At 38.1% G+C, this 22,954-nt stretch overlaps 1 protein-coding gene across 5 annotated transcripts in view; it reads left to right on the forward strand.

The window, feature by feature from the left end:
- The first annotated feature begins 1,106 nt into the window (after nt 1–1,106).
- ZFX (zinc finger protein X-linked) overlaps nt 1,107–22,954 on the forward strand; it is a 32,901-nt gene continuing 11,053 nt past the window's right edge. The window contains exons 1-4 of one of the 5 annotated variants that reach the window (XM_043458643.1): nt 1,272–1,791; nt 17,894–17,982; nt 19,226–19,280; nt 20,883–21,452. In XM_043458643.1, coding sequence (XP_043314578.1) covers nt 20,900–21,452 — 553 coding nt within the window. In that variant the 5' untranslated portion in view covers nt 1,272–1,791; nt 17,894–17,982; nt 19,226–19,280; nt 20,883–20,899. Of the gene's footprint in view, nt 1,233–1,270; nt 1,792–2,026; nt 2,164–2,715; nt 2,814–17,893; nt 17,983–19,225; nt 19,281–20,882; nt 21,453–22,954 lie in introns of those variants that run through there. The other 4 variants (XM_043458639.1, XM_043458638.1, XM_043458640.1 and 1 more) reach the window with 4 other exon arrangements.

The raw sequence follows: 22,954 nt of genomic DNA on the forward strand, positions 1-22,954 counted from the left end.
GCATTAAAAGGAGGCCCTTGGAAAGTACCTATTAAAGGCTGGTTACCAATATTTTGAAATCATATTAGTGTGGGTATACAAGCTATTTTTCACTTTTTTTTTAAAACTTGAAAAAATATTAGTTTTATTTACCTTTCTGTGAATAGTATCTCAGCCCAGCGAAATTTTCTATAAATGATGACATGTCATTTATCATTTAATTGCTTGAAAAAAATCAAGGTTAAAGCCTTGAGAGGAAATTTACCATCAAGTACCTTTTCAGAGTACTTCTTACTGTACCTTTGCTTTTCCTTTTTGAAAGCAACTTTATAGTTTTAAGAGTTCTAAAGTAAAGGACAAATTGCATTCTGGGAGTTTTAAAAAGTCATCACGGGATACTAAAATAGAAGGCCTCTATATTTGAAGAGATTTCACACTAATATGCTGTTTGCTTTATAACTTTTGTGTTCTTTACTGTTTAGAAGTATCTTTAACATTTAGTGAACTGAACAAAAAAATAAAGCATATCAGATTTGAATTAATGTAAAGGCTATATTATTTAGCGTTTAACTAGTAAGTTTTAAACATAGTTTGGGTTCACTATGGAAAAAGCATACAATTTCAGTAGCGAAATTGCAAAATACACATTTTTGGAGTTGATGAATGTTTTATTTACTCAAACTCATATTTTTCTAAGTCTCTTTAAACTTTGAAAGGCTTAAGTCGTTTGTAAAAAACACCCATATCGCCATTCTGCTGCTCCCTCTGTATTTATTAAAGAATGTGAAAAATTCTTTATTTATGAAACAGTCACACAAGACATATATTTCAGACTCCCCAACCGTGAAACACAGATATAGAGAAAATATACGTTAAAAATTCCTGTTCGTTGCAATGTGCGAAACAAGTTTCAAAATGTAACACTTCTTGTTTTTCCCGCTGTAAACTAACCAATTAGGTTCTCTGAACGTTTATTAAAAAGAAAAAATTAAACAGTTTGGTACGTGCTCTAGAATAACCCTTCTGCCCCTCCTTTTGCCCACACACCCATTTAGACTGGCAAGCGTATTTTCATTTTATTTCAAAGTTGCTTTTTTTTTTTTTTAAGCGAAGGCAGGGGACAGTGGGGGTTGCTAAATTTATCTTCTTCTCCAGCCACAGGGATGAAGAAAACACATTTACTGCGGGCGGGGGTCTGAGGGCCTGCAAACAACTCGAGCAGGCGCCTGGGCCAGGACCGGCGCGGAGAGGCGGTAGGTCTCCGGGGAGGGCCCGGGGGCCGGCCGCGGCCCTCGGGAGATGGTGGGGGGCGGCCGGGCCGGTTGCGGGCCTCTTGCCTCTCCGTGGGGTCGGCGGACCACGGCCCCGCGCGGGCTTTTACGGCCGAGACGGCGGCAGTGGCGCGTGTGTAGCGGCGGCGGCGGCGGCGGCGGGCGGGAGCGCGGAGGAGGTGGAAAGAAGGGGGGCGCTGTCACGGAGACTGCGGCCGCCGGAGACCCCGCCGCAGCGAGGCCACTGGGCTCCCCGGTCGCGGAGCGTGAGCGCACCGACCGGGGCGCCAGGGGGACACACCGGGCGAAGGAGGGGGCCTATCTATCCTTCCGCATTTTCCTGGGTCTCTCTCCCGGGCGGTGACGTGACGTGCTGACGGCGGGCCCGTGCCGGGGAGCTGGGCCGCTTTTTGTCAGCTCCGAACTCGGCCCCTCCTCCCTCCCTCCGCCCGCCCCACCAGCCGGAGCCCGGCCCAGTGCTCCAGAGAAAGGCCGGCCTGCAGCACCCGCCACCGTCGCCGACCGCCCGCACGCCCGTCCGGTGAGTTCCGGGCGCCGCCGCGGCCGTAGGGCCTAGCCCGCGCGCAGGGGCCTGGTCCCGGCCTGGTTGGCGGCCCGCGTGGCGCCCTTCCGCGCTAGGCCGGGCGGTGTGGCGCGCGGCGCCGAGCAGGCCCCAAGGAGGCCGCAGTTAGGCCCGGGGAGGAGCCCGGCTGCCCCGAGCGGCGGCGGAGGCGCGCTCCACAAACGGGCGGGGGTTGGGGGACGGTTGCCCGGTGGCCTTGGAAACGGCCGAGGGGCCCCGGTCGGTGTCGCGGCCGGCCTGGGGCATCGCGCCGCGGTGAGGCCTGGCAAGGAGGCGAAGGCTGCAGGCGTGAGGTGAAGGCCGCAGGCCGGCCGGGCCGATTTTCGCTATGTAAATATCGACGAGGGGGGGAGGGACGGGGGAAAAGATGGCGGCACCTCGGCGCCTGCTGCAGGGGACGGTTGAGGGGGTTGCCGGGAGGGGGAGCCGCCATCTTGAAGGCGGTGTCTGAAGAGAAAATTCCGCTACAGCCCGTGAGGGGGGGTCGGAGAGCGGGCGGCGGCGGCGGCGGCTCCGGTGACGGGTCCCGGAGGCCCGGCACGGCAGCGTGTGCGTGCGGAGGGGGCGTGCTCGCTCCCCACAGCGGCCATTGCCCTCGCCGCCATGATGGGCGCTCTGGCTCCAGTCGCTCGGCGGCAGCGCCACCTTCCTGCCCTGCCTCCCGCAGCCCCGTGACTGGCTCCTGCTTCCGTTGTATTTTAACTGAGCTGCCGCAGGCGGCCATAGCTGGCGCCCGGGCGCCGCGGCCGTCTCGTCCCTCAGGGCCCTTCCCCCGCGCTGGTAGTCATTTGAGGGTCGTCCGGACGGATGGCCGCCCAGGCATGTGGACTCATCAACGCAAAAGGGACCCCAAGATATTTTTTAATTTTTACCACATCGAAGTCACACGTGACTGTTAGGGTGCCCTAGACGCAGTCGTTTTCCAACAATCACTGTCTTCTCGAGTAAAAAAATTAAGGAGTAAAAAAAAAAATTGATAGGTAAGAAGTTCTTACCACTTTTATGCTATAAGGGAAAAATGCAAATTGCACAGCACGGAAACGGAGGAATGAAACGGAGTCATTTCAGTTTCATTAATTCGGCAACAGCTTTCTAGAAAAGATAAATTTAAGCTCTTAGCGATCTGTTGCTAGCATTTTTTTTCCCCCAGGAGTAAGAAAAGGGCAGAAGTTTTAGCTGGTTACTGAAGGACAGCATAAAGTGATGCAATGCTGTTCTGTACATGGTATGGTATTCAGTTTCTCTATTTGATGTGAAAAACTCTACGGTGCAGTCCCACCTTTTAAGTAGTTTTGACTGCATACTCTACTACTCTCCCGTGAACTCGGAGCCCAGTGCCAGCTGGTGCTCCGAAAGATTAAAAAGATTCTTGTAGTGCAGACGGCGACTCCAAGAAGTTCGTTGTTCAGAGGCAGATGAGGTGAGATGTACTGAGGTGGTGCGGGGAAGGTACAACCAGTTATTGGGGTTTCAGAGGAAAGCAAGGTTAGGTGACATTTTGAGGTTACTGAAGGATGGGTAGGACTTTGTTTGACGGAGATGGGGGTGGGGAAAGGGCGTTTCAAGGGTGAACGCTTCTTACAGAAAACAGCAAGTGTGTATAATTTGGCAGGAGTAGATGGTGTAGGTAGGGGAGTGGCGGCTAAGGTAGATGGAGCTTACTTTGCAGGTAGAGAGGCTTATACTTGATGGGAAAGGCCCAGAGAGCCCTCAAGTATCAAGAGTGATGACGCACCTGAGCCCGGCTTTATAGTCTCTTGGTCCTTCCGCTGGCATCAGAAGAGTTTCAAAGTTGAGATATAATGAGAGTAGCAAAGTTAACCTTGAAAAGCAGTGTTTCACTACAGGAATGATTATCAAGAATGTTTGGAAGTTCAGCCAATTTTGCTACTTTTAAAAAATAATCTGTTATAGATAACTGCTCCTTTTTCCTGTCCTAATTTCTCACTTCAAGTAACCTTTTGTTCAAGAGTTGCTATAATTTCTGTAATAAACCAATGGGGAGGGACTTCTAGCTTTTCATTTACCGTGGTTGAACATTACAGGATCAGTGCTGTGGGTTACTTTACCAAAAGGAGGAATGAACCTGTAAGTATCCCCATGGTAATTTTTAAAGAAGTCAGTTTTAATGATGATTAAAAATGCAGCAACCTTCAGATGGCTTTTTTGGAATCCCTATTTTTCTGTTTGGTAAGAGGAACCACCTTTTTGATTAAGAACGTAACTAAGGCTGTTTGCTAAACTAAGCCTTCTCATGTTTTGATTAATATGTGAACTAGTCTAGATGCACATTTTGGGAATGTGTTTCCTAGAATTTTATGATAACGTAAATTTATAGGTAGCATAAATATTCATTAGAAAGTTGTTTCACTTTTTCCTTTTTTTTTTTTTTTTAGAGTCTCATGTTGATTGTAAAAGGCCATGGGTTAGAAACGTTTGAGACAGTGCATTGTAGGAGGCTGACTCTTGAGCAAGATACTAAGGTGGGCTGTGGTTGTCGAGATGGTAAAGGTAAACGTAAACTTGAAAGAACCAGTTGCTTTGTGTCTTAACAACTGGGAAATACATAGAACTCTAAAAGAGAGAATTGTTGTTGCTGCACATGCAGTACAGCAGCAGTGGGTGTTCCAGTACAGCAGGAGTGGATGAATAAGATTCCGAGTTGGACTCAAGTTGTATGTATAGTTAAGAGGACAGAAATCTATGGTTTAAAACTGGTGGAACACTGGCCATCTTGGATAAACGAGGTGTTGATTTTCAATTTGTGTATCTTTCAGATAGATGGAAGTTTGCTTTTTTTTAAAAAGCATGCTCATAATGCATTGAAGAAAAACTTTTCTTTCGCATTGCTGTTTGTAAATGCTTCTTTTCTAAACCCATCTAGACTTTTAATGCCACTGATGTCCTTGTTTGTGTCATTTGTGTTTGTGTACACTGGCAATTCCAGACTTTTCTTTTTTACTCTTTAACTCCTAAACCTGTCCTTTAAACCACTCAGCCTCAGCAGAGATTACCTAATCGTTTACTTAGGCCAGAAAGATAGAGGACGATCAGATACAAGCAAGTGAATTTCCTTCCTGCCACTTCAGGCTCTTCCTTTGTCTCTCCCTAGGCTGTCCTGTTCTCTGCCTGCAGGAAGAATTGGCCTCCTTCAGGCCCAGATGCTCTGCTGGTGGGATCCACTGGTCCCAAAGGATGGAGCTCTGGCAGTGTGGTTCTGCCACTTGCATCACTGCCATCTAACTCTGCTGGTGCCTTTCCCTGTCCTTAAAAACATTCCTGGGTTTGCTCATCTTACAAAAACTTCAGCTATTTTTCCTTTTACCAGCACTTTTCTTTCTTTTCATCCCACTCTTCCTAGATCCGATACTTCCCAAATTGGGAAACTTTTCCACAGCATGTCAGCAGGTGTATCTCATAAAAGTGTTCTGTGTTTCAGAAACTCTGTGCCTTCTCTGTCTCCTGGCATGGGATTTTTCTCCAGGTCAGTCATCTCTGCTGTTTTCTTCAATCTTCTCCCATGGTTTTGGTGCCCTTTACGATGCCCACCCTCTTTTCTAGTTTCTCATCTAGCATTTCCAGTTGCTTATTAACCACCTCTATTCAGGTGTCTAACATGGCTGAAACCAACGAAGCCCAGTACTGTTTACTGGGGGGAAAATTGTTCTTTAAACCCAGAGCCCCTAAAATAACTTCTGCTTCTAGCTTGTTTTCTTTCTTTTATGGCACTGTCATTTTTCTAGACATGTTTATGTCATTTTCCTACATGTTTATTCTGTCTCATATAGCAGTGTCGGTATGTTTTAATTTAGCATTTAACCGATTTTGTTTTAGCTGTGTATTTATATTTTTGTTATCTTTTCTAAACCTGTAGAGACAGATTCTCATTTATCCTTGTCCCAGAGCATTACCTGGCACATAGTAAAGACAGTTACCTAAAAACAATTATCTCAATTATTGGGTGCAGAGAATTGTATGTAGTTGGATAGTTTTCAATTATTAAAGTATCTGTCTAGTCACTGTGTTCTTTGACCAAGGGGCGTATGTAGTAAGACATACCACATAAGCTGAGTAACCCCCACTGCTTAAACTTGGGGTTAATATAGCCAGTCTCCTCTTATTCCTGTCAAATTATTTTTCAAAGAACTTTTTTTTATAAAATCCAGGAATCTTGTAACTATATTTTACTCAAAGGGAGGTATGTTTTGAGGAAGCTACATGACCTTGAAAATACAACCATTAGGATAGAAAAAATATTTACAGTTTAAAAATTATGAGATATCTCAGAATTGCTAAAAAGCAAGTATCGCTCAGATTTAACAGATCTTAAATATCTTACACGTATTTGTTTCATAACTTGCTCTGTATTTAAAGAAAACCTCACAGAAAGTGCCTCCCTATCCCATTCCTGTCTTTTCTTTGCCAGAAATAACCACTGTCCTAATACGTATGTACCAGAAACAATATCAAGTACTGCTCTGTGTGTTTTAACTTTGCATATATGGTATCGTACTGTGTTTATCATTTTATATATATTTTTTCACTTAGCAAAGTGTTTTTTGAGATTTTTTTCATGCTTGTATGTGAATCTAGTTTAGCGATTCTCAGAGTGCTCCAGGAATTCCCAGGGATCCTTGAGATTCTTCCAGCCTCATTCTTTTGTGCACTGCACAAGTACTGTACAAAGGCGCCACGAAACATGATGTCATGATAGATGGAACACAGACGCAGTTATGGGAATCCAGCTGTCCTCTATTAAGCCTGTCTTTGAAGAGATTTGCAGAAATGTAAAACAGTGCTACTCTTTTAACAATTTTTTTGTTTTGAAAAATAGTTATTTAAAAATCAGTGTTCATGTTTACATACAGTGGGTTGATTTTCTATGAACTAATAAATCTTTTTAAGATGTCTCGGATTTAATTTCTAACATAAACATGTCTAGATAGAACCCACATAAACAAAAACTCTTTGAGGTCTTCAATTTTTAAGAGTGTTAAAGAGGTCCCGAGTCCAAGAAATTTGAAAACCACTGATCTACTTCATTCATTTTACTTATATTTTAATGTGTAAATATACTGTGGTTTATTTATCTATTCTTAGGGAGGGGCCATTAGGTTGTTAGCAGTTTTCTGCAATTTCAAACAGTGTGGCCCTGAGCATCCTAAATAGGGGGTTCTTCTCTCTCGAGATTGTGGAAGTCGAGTAGCTACATTCGAGAGTCAGTGCATTTGTCGATTTTATTGGGAATTGTCGAATTGTGCTCCATTTGACATCCCCACCAGCTTTGTATGAGTCTCTCTTTCTCCAGACCATTGCCAAAAGGTTAGACTTTGCAGTTTTCTCCAGTCTTTTGGGTAAAAGTGGTATCTCATTGCTGTTTTCATTTAGCATTTCTTCGATTACTCATGTTGTTGAACTTTTTTTCCCATGTATTTATTGGCTGTATGAGTTTTCTGTGATTTACTTGTGCCTAACTTTGGTCCATTTTTTATTGGATTGTTGCCTTTTCCTCACTGGTTTATGGTTATTCTTTTTATATTCTGAATATTAATAATGTGTAGTTTCACACACCGAAAATACCATTTTCTAGTCTGTGGCTAATCTTTTAGTTTTGTTTGTGGAATGTTTTTTGTGTAGGACTTCTTAATGTGAAAGTAGTAAGTTTTCTCAGTTTTTTCTTTTTTAATGTCTTATGTTTTCTCGTATCAGCGAGAAATTCTTCCCTTGCCCCAAGGTTATAAATGATACTGTACTTTTTACATATTTAGGTCATTAATTCATCTGGAATTTTTTCTCTATTGTGTGATGTAGGGATCTAATTTTATCTTTTTAATATGAATTTGCTGAGTAGTTTGGCCTTCCTCCTCGCTAATTCCATATATATATCTGTTTCTACTTTCTTCTGATTTCATTGGTCTGTTTGACTATAATACCTCTACCACTCTGATTTAACAATGATAGCTTTATAATTAAATCTTAATAAGTGTTCTTTTTCAGAGTTTTGAAGCTGTTTTTCTTCCTTTATTTTCGGGTCAGTTTGTTTGTTGGTTTGTATGAAAAACTTGGATTTTTATTGTATTTGCATCAAATTTACAGAATAATATATAGATAAATCTAGATATATGCTAACTAGCGGAGCTGGGATTTGAGTCTTGGGTGTATTCTACTGCTTTTCATAAAACTCTTGCACAGCTTTTATTAGATTTTTTGCTAGAAAAAATTTGTATAATTTTTGTTATTGTGAATATCTTTTAGAGATTGTTTCTAGTTATTGCTGATATATAGGGAGTACTATGGACTTAATGTATTGATAGTGTAACCTTGTTGAACTTGCATATTACTATATTTCATAGATTCTGAAGTACATTCCCCCCCTCCATTACATCTTACATCTCTCCCCCTCAGAGAGTCACATAGATCTTCAGTTGATAGTGTCCTGTAATCATGGTTGTCCATGTCTTGATGTTATCATCTTTATATGCACGTACTTGGTCAGGACTCTTCGTTTCGTCGTCACTTAAATGAGCATGTGGATTGTTGTTTTGTAATTTCTTGCTCAGCAGTACAACTGAAGGCAGAAGGAATTGTGAAGTGAGTGTCTTACCAGAAAGAAAATCCCATAGATAATAATGGAACATTTTACGAAATGCCGTATCACCAATACTCTTGTTGGTAGAGGACAGTATTGTTAGGAAAAATTGAAGGGCTTTAAGTAGAAGAGCATTCCAGAGTAGGACCCTGAATGTGAAGTTTTAGGAGTACCCCTCTACCAATTTCTTCTGCTTCTATTTTTTTCTTCCGTATATGCACAGGCTATGATGGAAATACATTTAAATCAGTCTAAAAGAATTGTCTTGATAAGTCTAAAATGAAATTTCTAGATATTAAAATGTAGTATCAGTTTGACTGTATTTTCCTTAGTTGTAGGTAGAACAAGGATGCATCTTAAAACAGGTGGTATTTTTGGATTCAGTGAAATGTGGGAGTTTATAATTCGTTTGTATTTTCTAAATACATAAATGTATGTGAATAAAGATGTTTTATTTCTTCTTTTGATTTCCTTTTTGCCTCCTCTTTCTTTTTTGTTTTCTTTTTCTTCTGCTTCACTGACTAACGCCTCTAGCGCAGACTTGTATGAAAACATTGATAGCAGGCATTATTGTCTAGGTACTTTAATGTTTAATGGAGTGCTTCTAACATTTTATCATTAAAAATGATATTTTGGTGGGTTTTTTTTTTTTTTGGAGCGTGGGCATACTAGTTTTTTAGTTTATGTTCTCTTTTACCTAGCATTTTAGAGTTTTCGTTATGAACAAGAGTTGATTTTTTAATGTTTTTGCTGCATCTGTACATGTGATGAATTGTATTAATAGATTTTGTATTTTTAACTATCTTTGGAGTCCCTGGATATCTGTGTCCTTTTGTTATTGCCATGTAGTTTTGTTTTTATGCTAACTTTTTAAGATATATTGAGGAGTATTTCTTTTTGAAACAAGTTGTGTTTAATAGAGATGATCTGTTTCTAGAAAGTTAGAATTCAGTGAAATTGTCTTTGCCTGGTGTCTTTTTTTTTTTTCTGAATTGTTTTTTGGTTAATAGTTTTTTTCATGGTGGTAAGTCTTTTGGCTTTTCTTGAGTTTTCTTTATACAAAATAAAGTATTCTAGAAAGATATAACATTTCAAATATATTGGTATAAAATATAGTCTTCTCTAAAGACTTTAAAATGTCTAATTTCATTAATTTGTTCCCTTTTTTTTTGTTGAGTACTGCCAATAACTTGCGTATATTAAGGCTTTTAAAATAGTTCTTTTTATTGACCCTTTTTGCTTCTGCTCATATGGTTAATATTTCTTATTTGCATTTATTCTGACATTTTAAAAGTTTAATTTGAAGTTTAGCTCATTAGTTTTTAATCTCTACTGTTAAATACCTTTAAAACTATAAAATTTATTCTGAACTGTAACTGGATACTGTGAATTTGATATGAATTGATTTTTTGTTATTTAGTTCTAAATGCATTGTGATTTTTTATTTTTCCTATTGCCCATTGAATTATTGAGACTTTCAAATTTATGGGAATTTTTTTGGGGGGTGTTATTATCTCTGTGACATTTATTTCTGATTTTACTACTTTATAGTTGGGGGACGTTGATTAATACACAAAAATTAATTGTATTTTTCTATACTAACAACAAACAATTTGAAAGTCAGATTTAAAAGCCAGTACAGTTGATTGATTGTTTCATATTTTTGTTCTAAATCCCAGTAGTACAATTTATAATAAGATCAGAAAGCATTCAATACCTTGAAATAAACCCAGCACAACTTACTAAGACCTTTAGTTAAAAAAGCATTACTGAGGAAATGAAAGATGAGCTAATAAATGTAGAGAGACACAATGTTCATGGATCATAAGTGTCCATATTATAAATATGTCAATTTTGACATACAGAGAGATTCAATGAAGTCCCAATCAAAACCCCAACAGGTTGGGGTTTTTTTTTTTTTTTTTATCAAATCAGATTTATATGGAAATGCAAAGGGCCTGGAATAGCAAAGCCAGTCTTGAAAAAAGTGTAAGTTGGAAAACTTTCACTACCACATATCAAAGCTTATTATAAAGTTACAGTGATTAATATAGTGGGTGCAAGGCCGAATTGGTCAATGGAACGGAATAGTCTGAAAGTAGACCTACATATATAAGGTCAATTGATTTACAACAAAAGTGTGTTGGGATTTTAATTGAATGTAGTAATCAAAGAGAATTAATATTACTGATCCAATATATTGAAGAGCAAGGTTGATTTTTCTGTGTATTTTTTTTTTTAATTCTACTTAGTAGAGTTTTCAGTTATTCTTATCAGTGGTATTTTACATTTTTAACTATGGCATAAAAAAGCTTTTGTCTTAAAAAAGAAAAACCTTTGCCTTCAAGTATATTAATTTTGTATCAGCACACTTTATGAATTCACTCTGAAATTAAGATTTTAGTTGATTCTCTTGAATTTCCTCAGTAAGTCATATGTAAATAAATATAATTTCTTTCAAATAATAATTATATCTTGCATTTCATTATCTTACTGCCTTGGCTATCAGTTCCCATACAATCTTAAATAATAATAGTGGGCATCCTTGTCTTAAGTTTGACTTGAGAAGAAATACTTTTAGTGTTTCACCTGAGTTTTAATACATTTCTTTTTGTTATAAAGTGATTCTGATATCAGTCTCCTGTCTAAAAATACTTAATGTAACATGAACTAGTTTTTGATTTGCATGTACTTGTGTGTTTTTTTAAACAACTTTATTGAGAGAAAGCTGTTGCAAAATACACCCTTCGAAACTGTATACTTCAGTGAATTTTTTGTAGATTGAGTTGTCCTATCACCAGTAATTTTAGAACATTTTTATCACTTCAGAAAGCCTGTACCCAGTTAGCAATCAGTTTCCACCCCCTGCCAGTCTACTTTCTGTCTGTATGGATTTGCCTTTTCTTCACATTTCATGTTAGTGGAATCCTGTTGGTGTCTTCCTGTTCTTCCTTTTTCACTTCACCTCCTTCTCCTTCATAGTAAGAACACTTAACATATGATCTACCCTTTTAGGAAATTTTAAGTGTACACTACAGTATTGTTAGCTATAGATACTCTCTATCCTTTACCATTATCTCTCCAACATCTCCTCCATTTAACCCCGAGGACCCACCATTCTACTCTCTGCTTCTCTGAGTTTGACTGATGGGATTTTGAGACTGAATACTATCCCAGTGTATTTATATATTACATTTTCTTTTATCCATTCAACTGTCAGTGGACATTTAGGTTTTAATATTTTGGCAACTCTTAATCTGAACATGAATATGGGCTTTGGAAAAATAAGATTTTAGGAAGACTTGTCATTTTTAGGTCTAGTTTTTTTCCTGTTTAAAAGCTCTTTTTAAAGAAAAAAATTTTAACTGAAGTATAGTTAATATGCAGTGTTTTAGAACAAAATTTTAATAGATTTTGAAAGTTTGAACTCTTAGACTTTAACCAAAAAACCTTGAAATGACTGGTTCAAATGGTTTTATGGAAAAAACTAGTCTGTAACAACTTGGCATTAAATTTTTGAGCAAAACGTACAGAATTCTGAGTAGGACAGGGCAAGGAAGGAGGGGCTCTGACATTTGCAACAGGAAGCATTTTTTTTTTTCTCTTCTTGACACAGAGGGTGGCAAGGTTGTTTAAAATATTCTGTTAGTGGAATTTGAATTAAACCTTTTAGCTCAATATTACTTATATATATATCTTTACTTATTTTTTGAGTGTTTGATCTGTTAGGTGTTGATAAGAGTTGTAACTTTCTGGTACTATTGATTTTTTTGGTTCCGTTTCTATCTCAGTTGGTTTTTTTTTTTGCTTTTACATGTTTCCATGCTGTTTTATTTGACACATACAAGTTAATAATGACTTCAAGATAGACTAGAGAACACACATTTATTTTTACTTTTTTTTGAAATCACATTGAGGAAGAAGTATACAAAGAAAAAAGAAAACCTGAGGGATATGCCACTTGTAGTCCAGAATATGATGAATTTCTGGTTGCATAAAGCAATTGGGAATCAATCAATGACAAAGCCCTAGAGAACTTAGATAAGTGAACATGTATCCTTATTTGAAAAGCTGGAAGGACCATCCCCAAATTGTTATTTTGTGTTATCCCCAGTGTCAGAAGTGGGGACATCCTAGGAGAAAGAGCAAGCCGTGGGCACAACCAGATAAAGTTATGGAAAGCCAAGCCATTTACTTACCAGTATAGATGTCTCTAGTGGTTGTCCTCCTGAGCTAATGCCAGAAATTTGGCTTTCTGAATTGCAAATTCATCCATAGGAAATTCCAATGCGAGTATTGTGGGGAGAAAGCTAAGGGCAATGCTTTAGGTAGCTTATAGCTATCCTGAGGATATTGGACCTCCAGTACCTGCACGATGGGATACTCATCCACCATAAAGGAAAGCCTGGCTAATTACATGGTTCCTTTCTCTCCCTTGGCCTTATTCTAGACAGGACTCCTTTGGTCAGAACTTGGGTTCATTGCTAGGCCACCAGGGATTCTCACTTGGGCTGAGAAAATACAGAATACAGCTCAGCTATCAGAATGTAACTCTAGACCCTTATCCACAAATATACGTGGAGAACCTGTAAGAACAATGCTTTTGAGGAATACCATCAGTCTGAAAGAGAGGCACGAAATTCAACCCACTGAATAATGAAACAGCAGAGGAGACAGTTTAATATAGAGTACAGAATAAATCCTCAGAGATATTTGAGAAGATGCAGTATCCACTGAAAAAAGGTTACTGTGTAAAAGAAAACTAAGTTTATTTTGAAATTAAAACATGTTTTAAAAAGCTTTTTGGCCATGCTACTTGGCATGCTGAATATTAGTTCCCTGACCAGGGATTGAACTCATGCCCCCTGCACTGAAAGCACAGTCCTAGCCTCTGGACTGCCAGAGAAGTCCCAAAACATGATATTTTAAGTAAAAATCAATGGATGGGGTGAAGATCAGATAGCTAGGTTAGAAGAAAGGGCTTAAGGATTCTGAGGATGTAATAGAAAAGGATAGAAAATACAGGAGAAAAGGTTAAAGCAATGTGGAGACTAGATTTAGGAGTTCTAACGTTCTATAATAGAAATTCTAGTAAGAATGAACAGAGAAAATGGAAGAAAGTGTAGAAACAAGAAAATTTCTTCACTTCAAAAAGGGCTCAAACTTTTGATTGGAAGATTGCCACTGGGTTCTGGAGGAAGTCCACCAGAGCTTGTTAGAGTGATAGTGGTGAAAATAAAGGGGATATGACGAATTTAAGAGTGACTGGCTGTAAGAGAAATTTAAGGGCTGAATTGGTGAGAGAAGTGAAATAGCATTCCAGATTTGAAAGTTAGATATCTGAAGAAATGATAGCTACATACCCCACATTGAAGACTGTGGGAAAAAATTGGTAAAGAAATGTAGCTTAAGAGAGAACATATTAGGCTTTAAATGTAAATTTTAAGCAGTTTCATTTTCTTTTTAAGAAAAATTCTGTTACAGATGGGTCTGCTTTTGTTTGTGTTTCCTGTAACTTGAGCAGTTTCATCTAACATGTATAATACAGTTTGAGTCTCTGAGCATGTCTTAGGGAGAGGAACTAGAGTTACATCATAAAATTAAAAGGCACGGAGTTTCAGGAAGCCCAGAAGCAGACAAGTGATTCTTGTATGCTTATGACAAAAAGCAGAGTGACTACATAAGTACCCTGTTCATTTGCCTGAGAGGAAGATTGTGAAAGTGTCTAGGTAGCAAAAGATATAAAACAAATAAATTATATTCTTTATCCCTAATTTAAGACAGATAAAATGCCAGTGCTATACTTATTAACTTGGCATGGTATTTTTATTGCTTTATTTTAAAGGATGGAAGAAAGTTATTTTAATTTCCTGAGTTTAAGTCAACCCATTATTTCTCTTAAAATGGTATGTTTTTCTGCTGTGAATTCTTCCATAGCATTTTTAAGATCATGCATCCAGGAAGGGAATATTTTACTGAGCTTAAGGTGACAGTGGGGTCCTGGAATTATTTTGAGGGCATTTGATAGACTAAAACTATGTGTTCACCCAAATCATTGGGTTCTTGGTTCTCTGAACCATTCTGCTGATTTGTCTTCAGATTCAGCTGGTCACTGGACATGGTTCTTGCAGCAAAGGTAGGGGCACTTTCAGTTACATCATCAGTGTGCGCCCCCTACCACCCCGACTTTGTCACAATCCATAGAACTTTCCTGCGTAGTCCCATTCTAAGAACATTGGTTTCAGTTAGATTATCAGAGAGGTTTCTAACCCAGAGGGGTTACAAAGTTGAAGTACAGTCACCTCTGCCAGGACGTTCAAAACATGTTTTTTCCTGATTTGAGTTTTTATAATGACAAAATAGAAGGAAAAATAACCAGTCAAAACTGTTGAACAGTTACTGCTTACCTGAGTCAAAATAAGGTGAGTGGACACCCTCCATTTAGACCAGAGTATCTGAGGAAATGGATATGATGTGAAATGTTGGAAATAATAGCAAATAAGTCTAATATGGTAACTTGGGTTAATATTTTAGAGCACCCTGAGTTTTGGGGAACTGCTGGAGCTTTCTGAGCAGGGAGTGCCTTGAACAAAACAGTACTTCTGAAAATTAGTCTGCCCACAGATCGCAGGAATGCCCTGGCAGTTGGCACCAGCCCTTACTTGTAGGTTCCTGGTCATTTGTTACGGGAGTGGCAGAAAGCAAAAGGCCAGTTGAGAGGCTATTTTTGTCCCTTGGGGATCAGGAAATATGAAACCGAGAGTGAGTGGTGACACTAGGAATAAAAAGGGACAGATTCCAGGGAACCTGTGGAGAAGGAAGGGACACAGTCTGACAACCTGGTGGAATATAAGCAGGGAAGAAGGAAAAGGCCTTAATGGTCATATCGGGAGCAAGCAGGATTTTCTCCTGATGAAAATCTTCAGCAGACAGCCTGGTGGAAGTGTTAGAAACTACCCTGAGTATTGGATTTGGGGAATTATCTTTGTGTAAATCATAATTGAAACTCTGGAATAAAGAGAAAGTAGAGAATAGGGCTAAGTGTCCTATCCTGGGCAGGACTGCAGTAAGGGGAGAGGGCAAGCAGAGTAGACAGAAGCTGGGAAGATGGGGAGAGACGAGAGTGTCACTTAAACTGAGGAAGGAGATAATGTCAGAGTTGAGGGGATTAGCTGTCAAACTCTTAATAGAAAAGCTGAGAAAAGGAGTTACTGTGCAGGTGGAAAATTCTTAGAGCTGATGGGTTTGGGTTTATGTAGGGAAATTGGGGAGAGGAACCTTAATACCTTAAGGAACCCCATTTATTACCTTCTAAATTGGCTTAATTTCATGTTTTAAGACTATGTCATTATGCTTAGAAAATTAGCTTACATTTATAATTTTGTAGTTAAACCTTTTTAAAAGGGGAAAATGGACTATGGCCAGAGGTGATTTTGTTGGGGAGAGAGCAGTGACAATTTATTCAGAGCATGTATGTTTTACTTTTTTTTTCGTTTTTGCATTTTTTTAGAGTTGAAATATTTTTGGTTTTGGTTCGTTTAATTTGAACAACTTCAAATAAATAACATGAAACATTCACTTTCCTGAAAATGGATAGAATACATCTCAAGATTGACAAGCTGAAATCTGTTTATTAATGTTAATTGAATTTCTCATGGATATTTCATTAAGGATTATATATGTGTATGTAAATACAAGTTTAGCATCTGAAAATAATCGTAAATAATTTACAGCAAACAAGTACAGTCAGAAAAAGGATAAAATGCTGTAGAAATTCAGAGGAGGGGGGATATTATTTTCATCTTTTTCTTTCTTGGGTGTGGGGAAGGGGATTTGAGGGAAGGTCCAAACAGATGATAGGGGAAAGGTGTTCCTGGTAGAAGAAATTCTGAGCCAAGTATAGAATTTGGATCTTATGTGGATATTGAGCACTTTTGTTTGGTTGAAGTGTGTGAATGTGGTGGTCGGGGATGTTGCTTGAAGGAGGGAGACTTAGGGAAGATAATGAGAAAAAGATAATTTGCAGCTGGAACTTAGAAGATGGCAGGAGTTTCAACTTGATTTGAAGGAAACAGGGAGCCATTAAACATTTTTTGAACCGAGGCCTGATATCACCTAGCTGATGCTTTAAAAAAAATGATTCTGTTTCTGTTATTTGAAATTTTAGCAAGCATCATGCGGCACTTTTATCATCAGCAAAAGATGATAAAAGTAAAAGAAAGATGTGTTTAATACTACCATTTAGGTTGGATTAGAAAGTGAGAAAGTAGAGATAAGGAAACCAGTGAGGGAGGAAGTTTACGTAATACTTGTAACATGAGTAAGCCCTAATCCCTGATGTCTGCTCTTTTGAAGCAGTGATTAGTATTAAGTAGTATATTATTTGATTGGTTAATTTTTTTGTTGTAAATTTTTGGCTTAAGTAGAAAAGGGAGCATTAAGGTCATTGGGGTGGCTTGCAAAACTCAAGGCAGACTGTAGCTGGACCTCAGAAAGATCTAGAACCAAGACCAAAAAAGCTATTATTGGTAAGCTTCCCTTCCCTGCTCCCTCTTCTCTATTTCTCAAGGCATTCACTGGATTCTTTTTGTTTTTTATTTGTAAACTTTATCTCACTAGTCTAAGCTGAAGTTGGTAAATAGTCTTCCTCACCTCCTATGTTCCAGCCATGAGGAGAGGAGAGAGAGAATGATAGACTGAGTGACCTTTGTTCATGGTTTCAATTCTAGGGATAGGACTTTGATTTTATTGTGCTCAAAGATGAACTTATTTGTACATTTTATAGTTAGTGCCAATCAGCTACGGCCAGGAGAGTATATAAATTCACTGTGGGAATTTACTTCTCTAGACTGGAGGGTTAGTTAAGAGGTCATTGTAAGTTAGGCAGAGATCCTAAAGGATGTTTGCTACAATTACACACTTTGAATTTTTAACTGTTGTTTAATGTATTGGTTGGAAGATAGCAGACTACATAAAATTTAGAGAAGTAATAAGAAAATTGCAGGAATTTCCTCCCAGTAAGCTACAGAGTTGAGTCTTAATAAAGCCAGTTGCGCTTGTGTGAGTGAGGAGTATTACAGACTGAGAGGAGACAAGAGTGCTGGGATGCTGGAAATGTTCTCTGTCTTGATCTGGGTAGAGTAGTGCTTACACAAATTTATGTATGCATGTGTCAGAATTCATCAGGATGTTTGCTGTATGTATGATGCATGTAAGTAGTATCTCAGAAAGTCTAGGCACAGTTGATTTTTTTATTTATCTACCTTTGCTTGTCATATAGATGCCCATATATCATTATGTTTTTGGCAATTTAATTTTAACTTTTCTCTTTTATTTCACCTAGATACATTTTTGATAGATATTCATTTGTCACATAATTTTGAGTGTTTCAGAAGTGTAAATATTATGATGACATTTTTAATACATGATATAAAAAACCTAATGCTTGGTTTACTTTCTCCCCTAATATAGGAGCTGTGACTGATGAAAATTAAAGGCCATGGATGAAGATGGACTTGAATTACAACCACAAGAACCAAACTCATTTTTTGATACAACAGGTATAACTATTTGGGTTGTTCCACTTCCCAACTACCAGATTTGGAGTTGGTTGTCAAGTGGACAAATTGTTAGATGCTCTCGTTGATATTCACATTTAGGTATCTTATTATCCTGTCAAACCTACAGATGTTAAAGTGAGTACATTATTATTTCCCTGCCTAAAAATATGGCTCCCTCTTAACCATCACTCATATTCTTGTCAGTAACAGCAACAGGATCAAAACCTTAGTGTATAGTTCAGTTATAGCATTAAGTTCTATTAAAGTTCTTCCTTTGAAGATATTCCTTGCTTACATCTCTTCATTCTACTTTCTTCCACATAGACCAACTCTATCATATCATTCTTAGTCTTCAGTAACTTTTAAATTCTTTTCCTTCCCCTTAGTCGCTTTTGCCTAGCCCAGCAATCAGAGTACTCATCATAAAATAACATGTGGATCTTGTCATTTCTCTGTTTCCCATTATCCAGCAGGTAAAGTATAGACCTAAGGCACTCTGTTTTCTGACCCCATCCTACTTTTAAAATCCTCTCTCTCACAAGGTAACAAAAGGAACCATTTGCTTCAGAAAGATGGAGTCTTACCTCACTCCCCAAACTGTTCAAGGAAAAGTAAACTTATGAAGTTCTAAAAATAGAAGAAAAATAAGTATTCACAATTTTTAATTACTCATGGTTCCCATTATATAACATAGTGAAGTGATTATGCTAGGTTTTGTAATGTAAAATGGTTTTATATAACATTAACTAGGAACCCTTATAAATAAAATGTTAATGAGTTTTCCATTGGACTTGAAATGACTATTGTAGTATATTAAGGAAATAGTAATTAACTATCAGGAAATTAAATATTAATGATATTTTAACTTTTCTTTAATCTCTAAATCTAATGGGGGTTTGTGTATTTTTCTTAACAATATGGGATAGTCTTTTGATTCACCTTTGGTAATTTCAGCTTGATAATGATAAATGCAAAGTTATGATTCTTTCTTCTTTAGAACATGAAGTATAATTAATGTGCTTGAAGGAGAGACTTAAGCTCTTTGGAGAAAAACGCACGCTTACTAGCTTGATCTTGCCGCACGCAAGCCTAGATCATGGGCTGAGGGGTAGATTGAAGGGCTGTTGCATTTTAGCCCTGATTGTTAACACTTATGGTGTTTGTTTATCTTTGAGCAAGTCACTTAATCTGCCAGGGCCTCCATTTCCATATGTCCTAATAATAATGAAACCTTTCATTACAGTTTTTCAGAACACTTCCCATATATTCCCATTTGATCATCACAACAGTCCTGTGAGGTATGCATGGCAGATACTACTGTCCTCATTTTACTGATGAGGAAACCGAAGCTCAGAGGTTAAATGACTTGCCCAAGGTCACAAAACTAATAAGTGTCCAAATCTTGCCCTGTGGTTTAGATTTTTTAACCAGTACTTTTGCCACTAAATGCTTTCATCTTCATGCCTGCAAAATGGAGATTACAGTGCTCTATTGCTTGATGTTGTACATTGAGAATATTGAAAACAGTATAAAACATTCTGTGTAAGTTCTATGGGAATTAAAGCAAACACTTTGTTATTTCTAGGAATAATTAAAATTAAAATGAATATTAACTGGCTTTAAGATGTCTTACATTTTTAAAGGTTCTTTGGCCCTTGTTGATTATTTGTGTTCGTTAAAAAATTTTTTTAAAAAGCCCTGTGTGTGTCTGCGGGCCTGGCCATTGATAACAGTCATTGAGTTAGGCAGCTGCTTGGACTCAGCTTGGTCTGAGTCACATCCAGAAGCACTAATCGACTGAATAGCTTTTTAGGTAAGACTTGTATAAAATATTGTTTGCTTTTCTCTGGATCAGGAGCCAAGATACTGGATTTGTCTTGTCTTACATTTTGTTTTTGGCAAGGATATCTGATTTTGATTCTCATTTGTGGCATTCATTCAGAGTAATATTTACTGAGCACCATAATCTGTGCAAACTGTGTGATCTTGGTGAAGTCATTTAATCTCACTGGGCTTCAAATGATTCAACCCTCTACCTTCATTCATTAACTGCAGAGTGGACTAGAATAGGGTTTCTTATATTCTGAGGAATTGGGGGATTGGGATATGGGAAGATGGGAGGAAGCTGGATGGAGGCAGACTACCCTGGTGAGGTTGGATCAGGCCCTGCTCCAACTAACCTTACCCTCCATTGCTGCAGAGCAGCTACACTTTTATTCATCTTACCTCTTCACAGAGGCTCCTTAACCAGTTGTCTTTCCTCTTTAACTGTGGCCTTCTAGCCCTGGTTTTATTTATGGCCCAATCCTTTTTATATTCTAGATTCAGAAGATAGTTTCTGAATTTCCATAGTCATAAATGGAGGATATTGGTGGGATATTGTCCTCAAACAAAATAGGAGAAAGGGGAAAAAATGGAAGGGAAGTAAGAAAACATGGGAGAGATGAAAAGGAGAAAAAACATGAGTTAAGAGAGACATGGATCAAGAAGGGAAAGAAGTGAAAAACATATAATGAGGGAAATGGTATATTTACCTCCTGAAGTTGCTTTACTTACTAATTTTTATAATCATCCCTTAAGTACCTATACATATGGGTTTTATCTTAGTCAGCCTAGGAAATTACTTTCATGAATATATTTTTTGTGTGTGACTGTCTAATTTGTTTTTCTATTATTTCCTTATCAATTGATTTGGGATGAGTATAAAAATTCTTGTGTTAAGAATTTCTAATTTCTGATATGATTTAAAAATAGATTCCCTCTTTATTTCTTTAATCTGTCTTAATGTTTGAGACAACTGAGGCGCTCTAGACTGGTAGAACTTAAGTAACATTTGTATTAATTGAGGTAGTCATGCAGGTCTACCTGAAATTTGTGATTTTAATTTTTGTTTTTTTAAGGAGCTGATGCTACACACATGGACGGTGATCAAATTGTTGTGGAAGTACAAGAAACTGTTTTTGTTTCAGATGTTGTGGATTCAGACATAACTGTACATAACTTTGTTCCCGATGACCCAGACTCAGTTGTAATCCAAGATGTTATCGAGGACGTTGTTATAGAAGATGTTCAATGTCCAGATATCATGGAAGAAGCAGATGTATCTGAAACAGTCATCATTCCTGAGCAAGTGCTGGACTCAGATGTAACAGAAGAAGTGTCTTTAGCACATTGCACAGTCCCAGATGACGTCTTAGCTTCTGATATTACTTCAGCCTCAATGTCTATGCCAGAACACGTCTTGACGAGTGAATCCATACATGTGTCTGACATTGGACACGTTGAACACGTTGTTCATGATAGTGTAGTAGAGGCAGAAATTGTCACTGATCCTCTGACAGCCGATGTAGTGTCAGAAGAAGTATTGGTAGCAGATTGTGCCTCAGAAGCAGTCATAGATGCCAACGGGATCCCTGTGGACCAGCAGGAGGATGACAAAGGCAACTGTGAGGACTACCTTATGATTTCCTGTAAGTCTTGTGGTACAGTGATTGTCAAAGGTGTTTTCAAAGGTTGTCTTTTCTAACTTAGGTTGGGAGGATATTTTCTTGACTTCCATAAAATTAAATTAAATCTCATTGACCTTTCTTCATTGTTGTTTCAGTCTGGACCCTGTAAGATAACTCAAAATTAAGACAAGTGAAACAATACAGAATAGAGTCATTTCTTTTTAAGGACACAATAGAAAGATGAAATTTCTTTCGTCTAGAAAGACAAAGATAGAAAGGAATAGAACTGAACTTTATGAAATCATGAAGGATGTGATTAGGCTGTTATGAGCCTTTATTAGAATTAGGAACCCTCTTGAAACTTAAAAGGAGAAAAATGTGTAATCAAACTACTTATATTCTTGTATATGGATGTACAGTACTACTTACATAATACTTATGTACTTATACAGTATGTAAAATGCTGTTTATTATAACAGCATGGAAAAGAGCTCTGGCATAGTATTTAAACAAATGATTCTAAAACATGATTTCAAATGTGACAGACTCATACTAGATTATCGAAGAAAAGTTAACTGTTTTGGAACACACCTCTAACATCTGGGAGGACAACTGTGTCGTCTTACAATCTGGTTCTTGGTGCCTCTGTCAGAGATAAAATCCACAGTTGAATAGACCACAGTTCTGACTCAGTGTGGAAATTCCCATGCCTTTAGGAACTAAATTCAAACAAGACTCACAGACTATTTGCTCATATAAATTTATGAGACTGTTTGCTTTGCTTGAATACCTGTTAGAATTAATTTAATAGAATATGTTGGAGTCCACCAGCATTTTAGGAAATAACTTTTAAAAGTTCTTAAGATTTTGGAAATCAGAGAATTATTTGTGTGAAAAGAAGAAAAATGCCTTCACTCCAACACGTTTATTGTGCCTCTACTGTGTTTCAGAAATTTGTGTGGATAGTGCATAGTGCAAATATAGACTATAGCCTGCCAGGCTCCTCTGTGCATGGGATTTCCCAGGCAAAATTACTGGAATGGGTTGCCATTTCTTCTCCAGGGGATCTTCCCAACCCAGGGATCAAACCTGCATCTCTTGTGTCTCCTGCATTGGCAGGCGGATTCTTTACCACTACATCACCTGGGAAACCCAAGAATATGGATATATGCTAAATAAAAAAACACAAAAAACCATTGTTCTTGGAGAGCTTGCAGTCTACAATGGGAGAGAAAGATAGGTCACACTATGATGTAGAGGTATGACTAAATTAATGTGGAGACAGAATGGAGTTGCTGACCTTTGAACTCAACGATGAGTTCCTAGTTTAACAAGATGCAGAAGGTCATGGGTGAGAGGGAGCCATTCCAGGAAAAGGGTATAGTATGTCAAAAAAGGTCTTGGCTTCTTCTGAGACTAGTGGGAACTTTAGAATGTACTTGTATCTTTGTGCACTTTCTGTTTAATTACTTAGAATGCATTTCTAGAAGTAGTGATGAATCAAAGGGTACACATATTTACAA

This window comes from Cervus canadensis, chromosome X, assembly GCF_019320065.1.
Source record: "Cervus canadensis isolate Bull #8, Minnesota chromosome X, ASM1932006v1, whole genome shotgun sequence".
NCBI classification, from domain to species: Eukaryota; Metazoa; Chordata; class Mammalia; order Artiodactyla; family Cervidae; genus Cervus; species Cervus canadensis.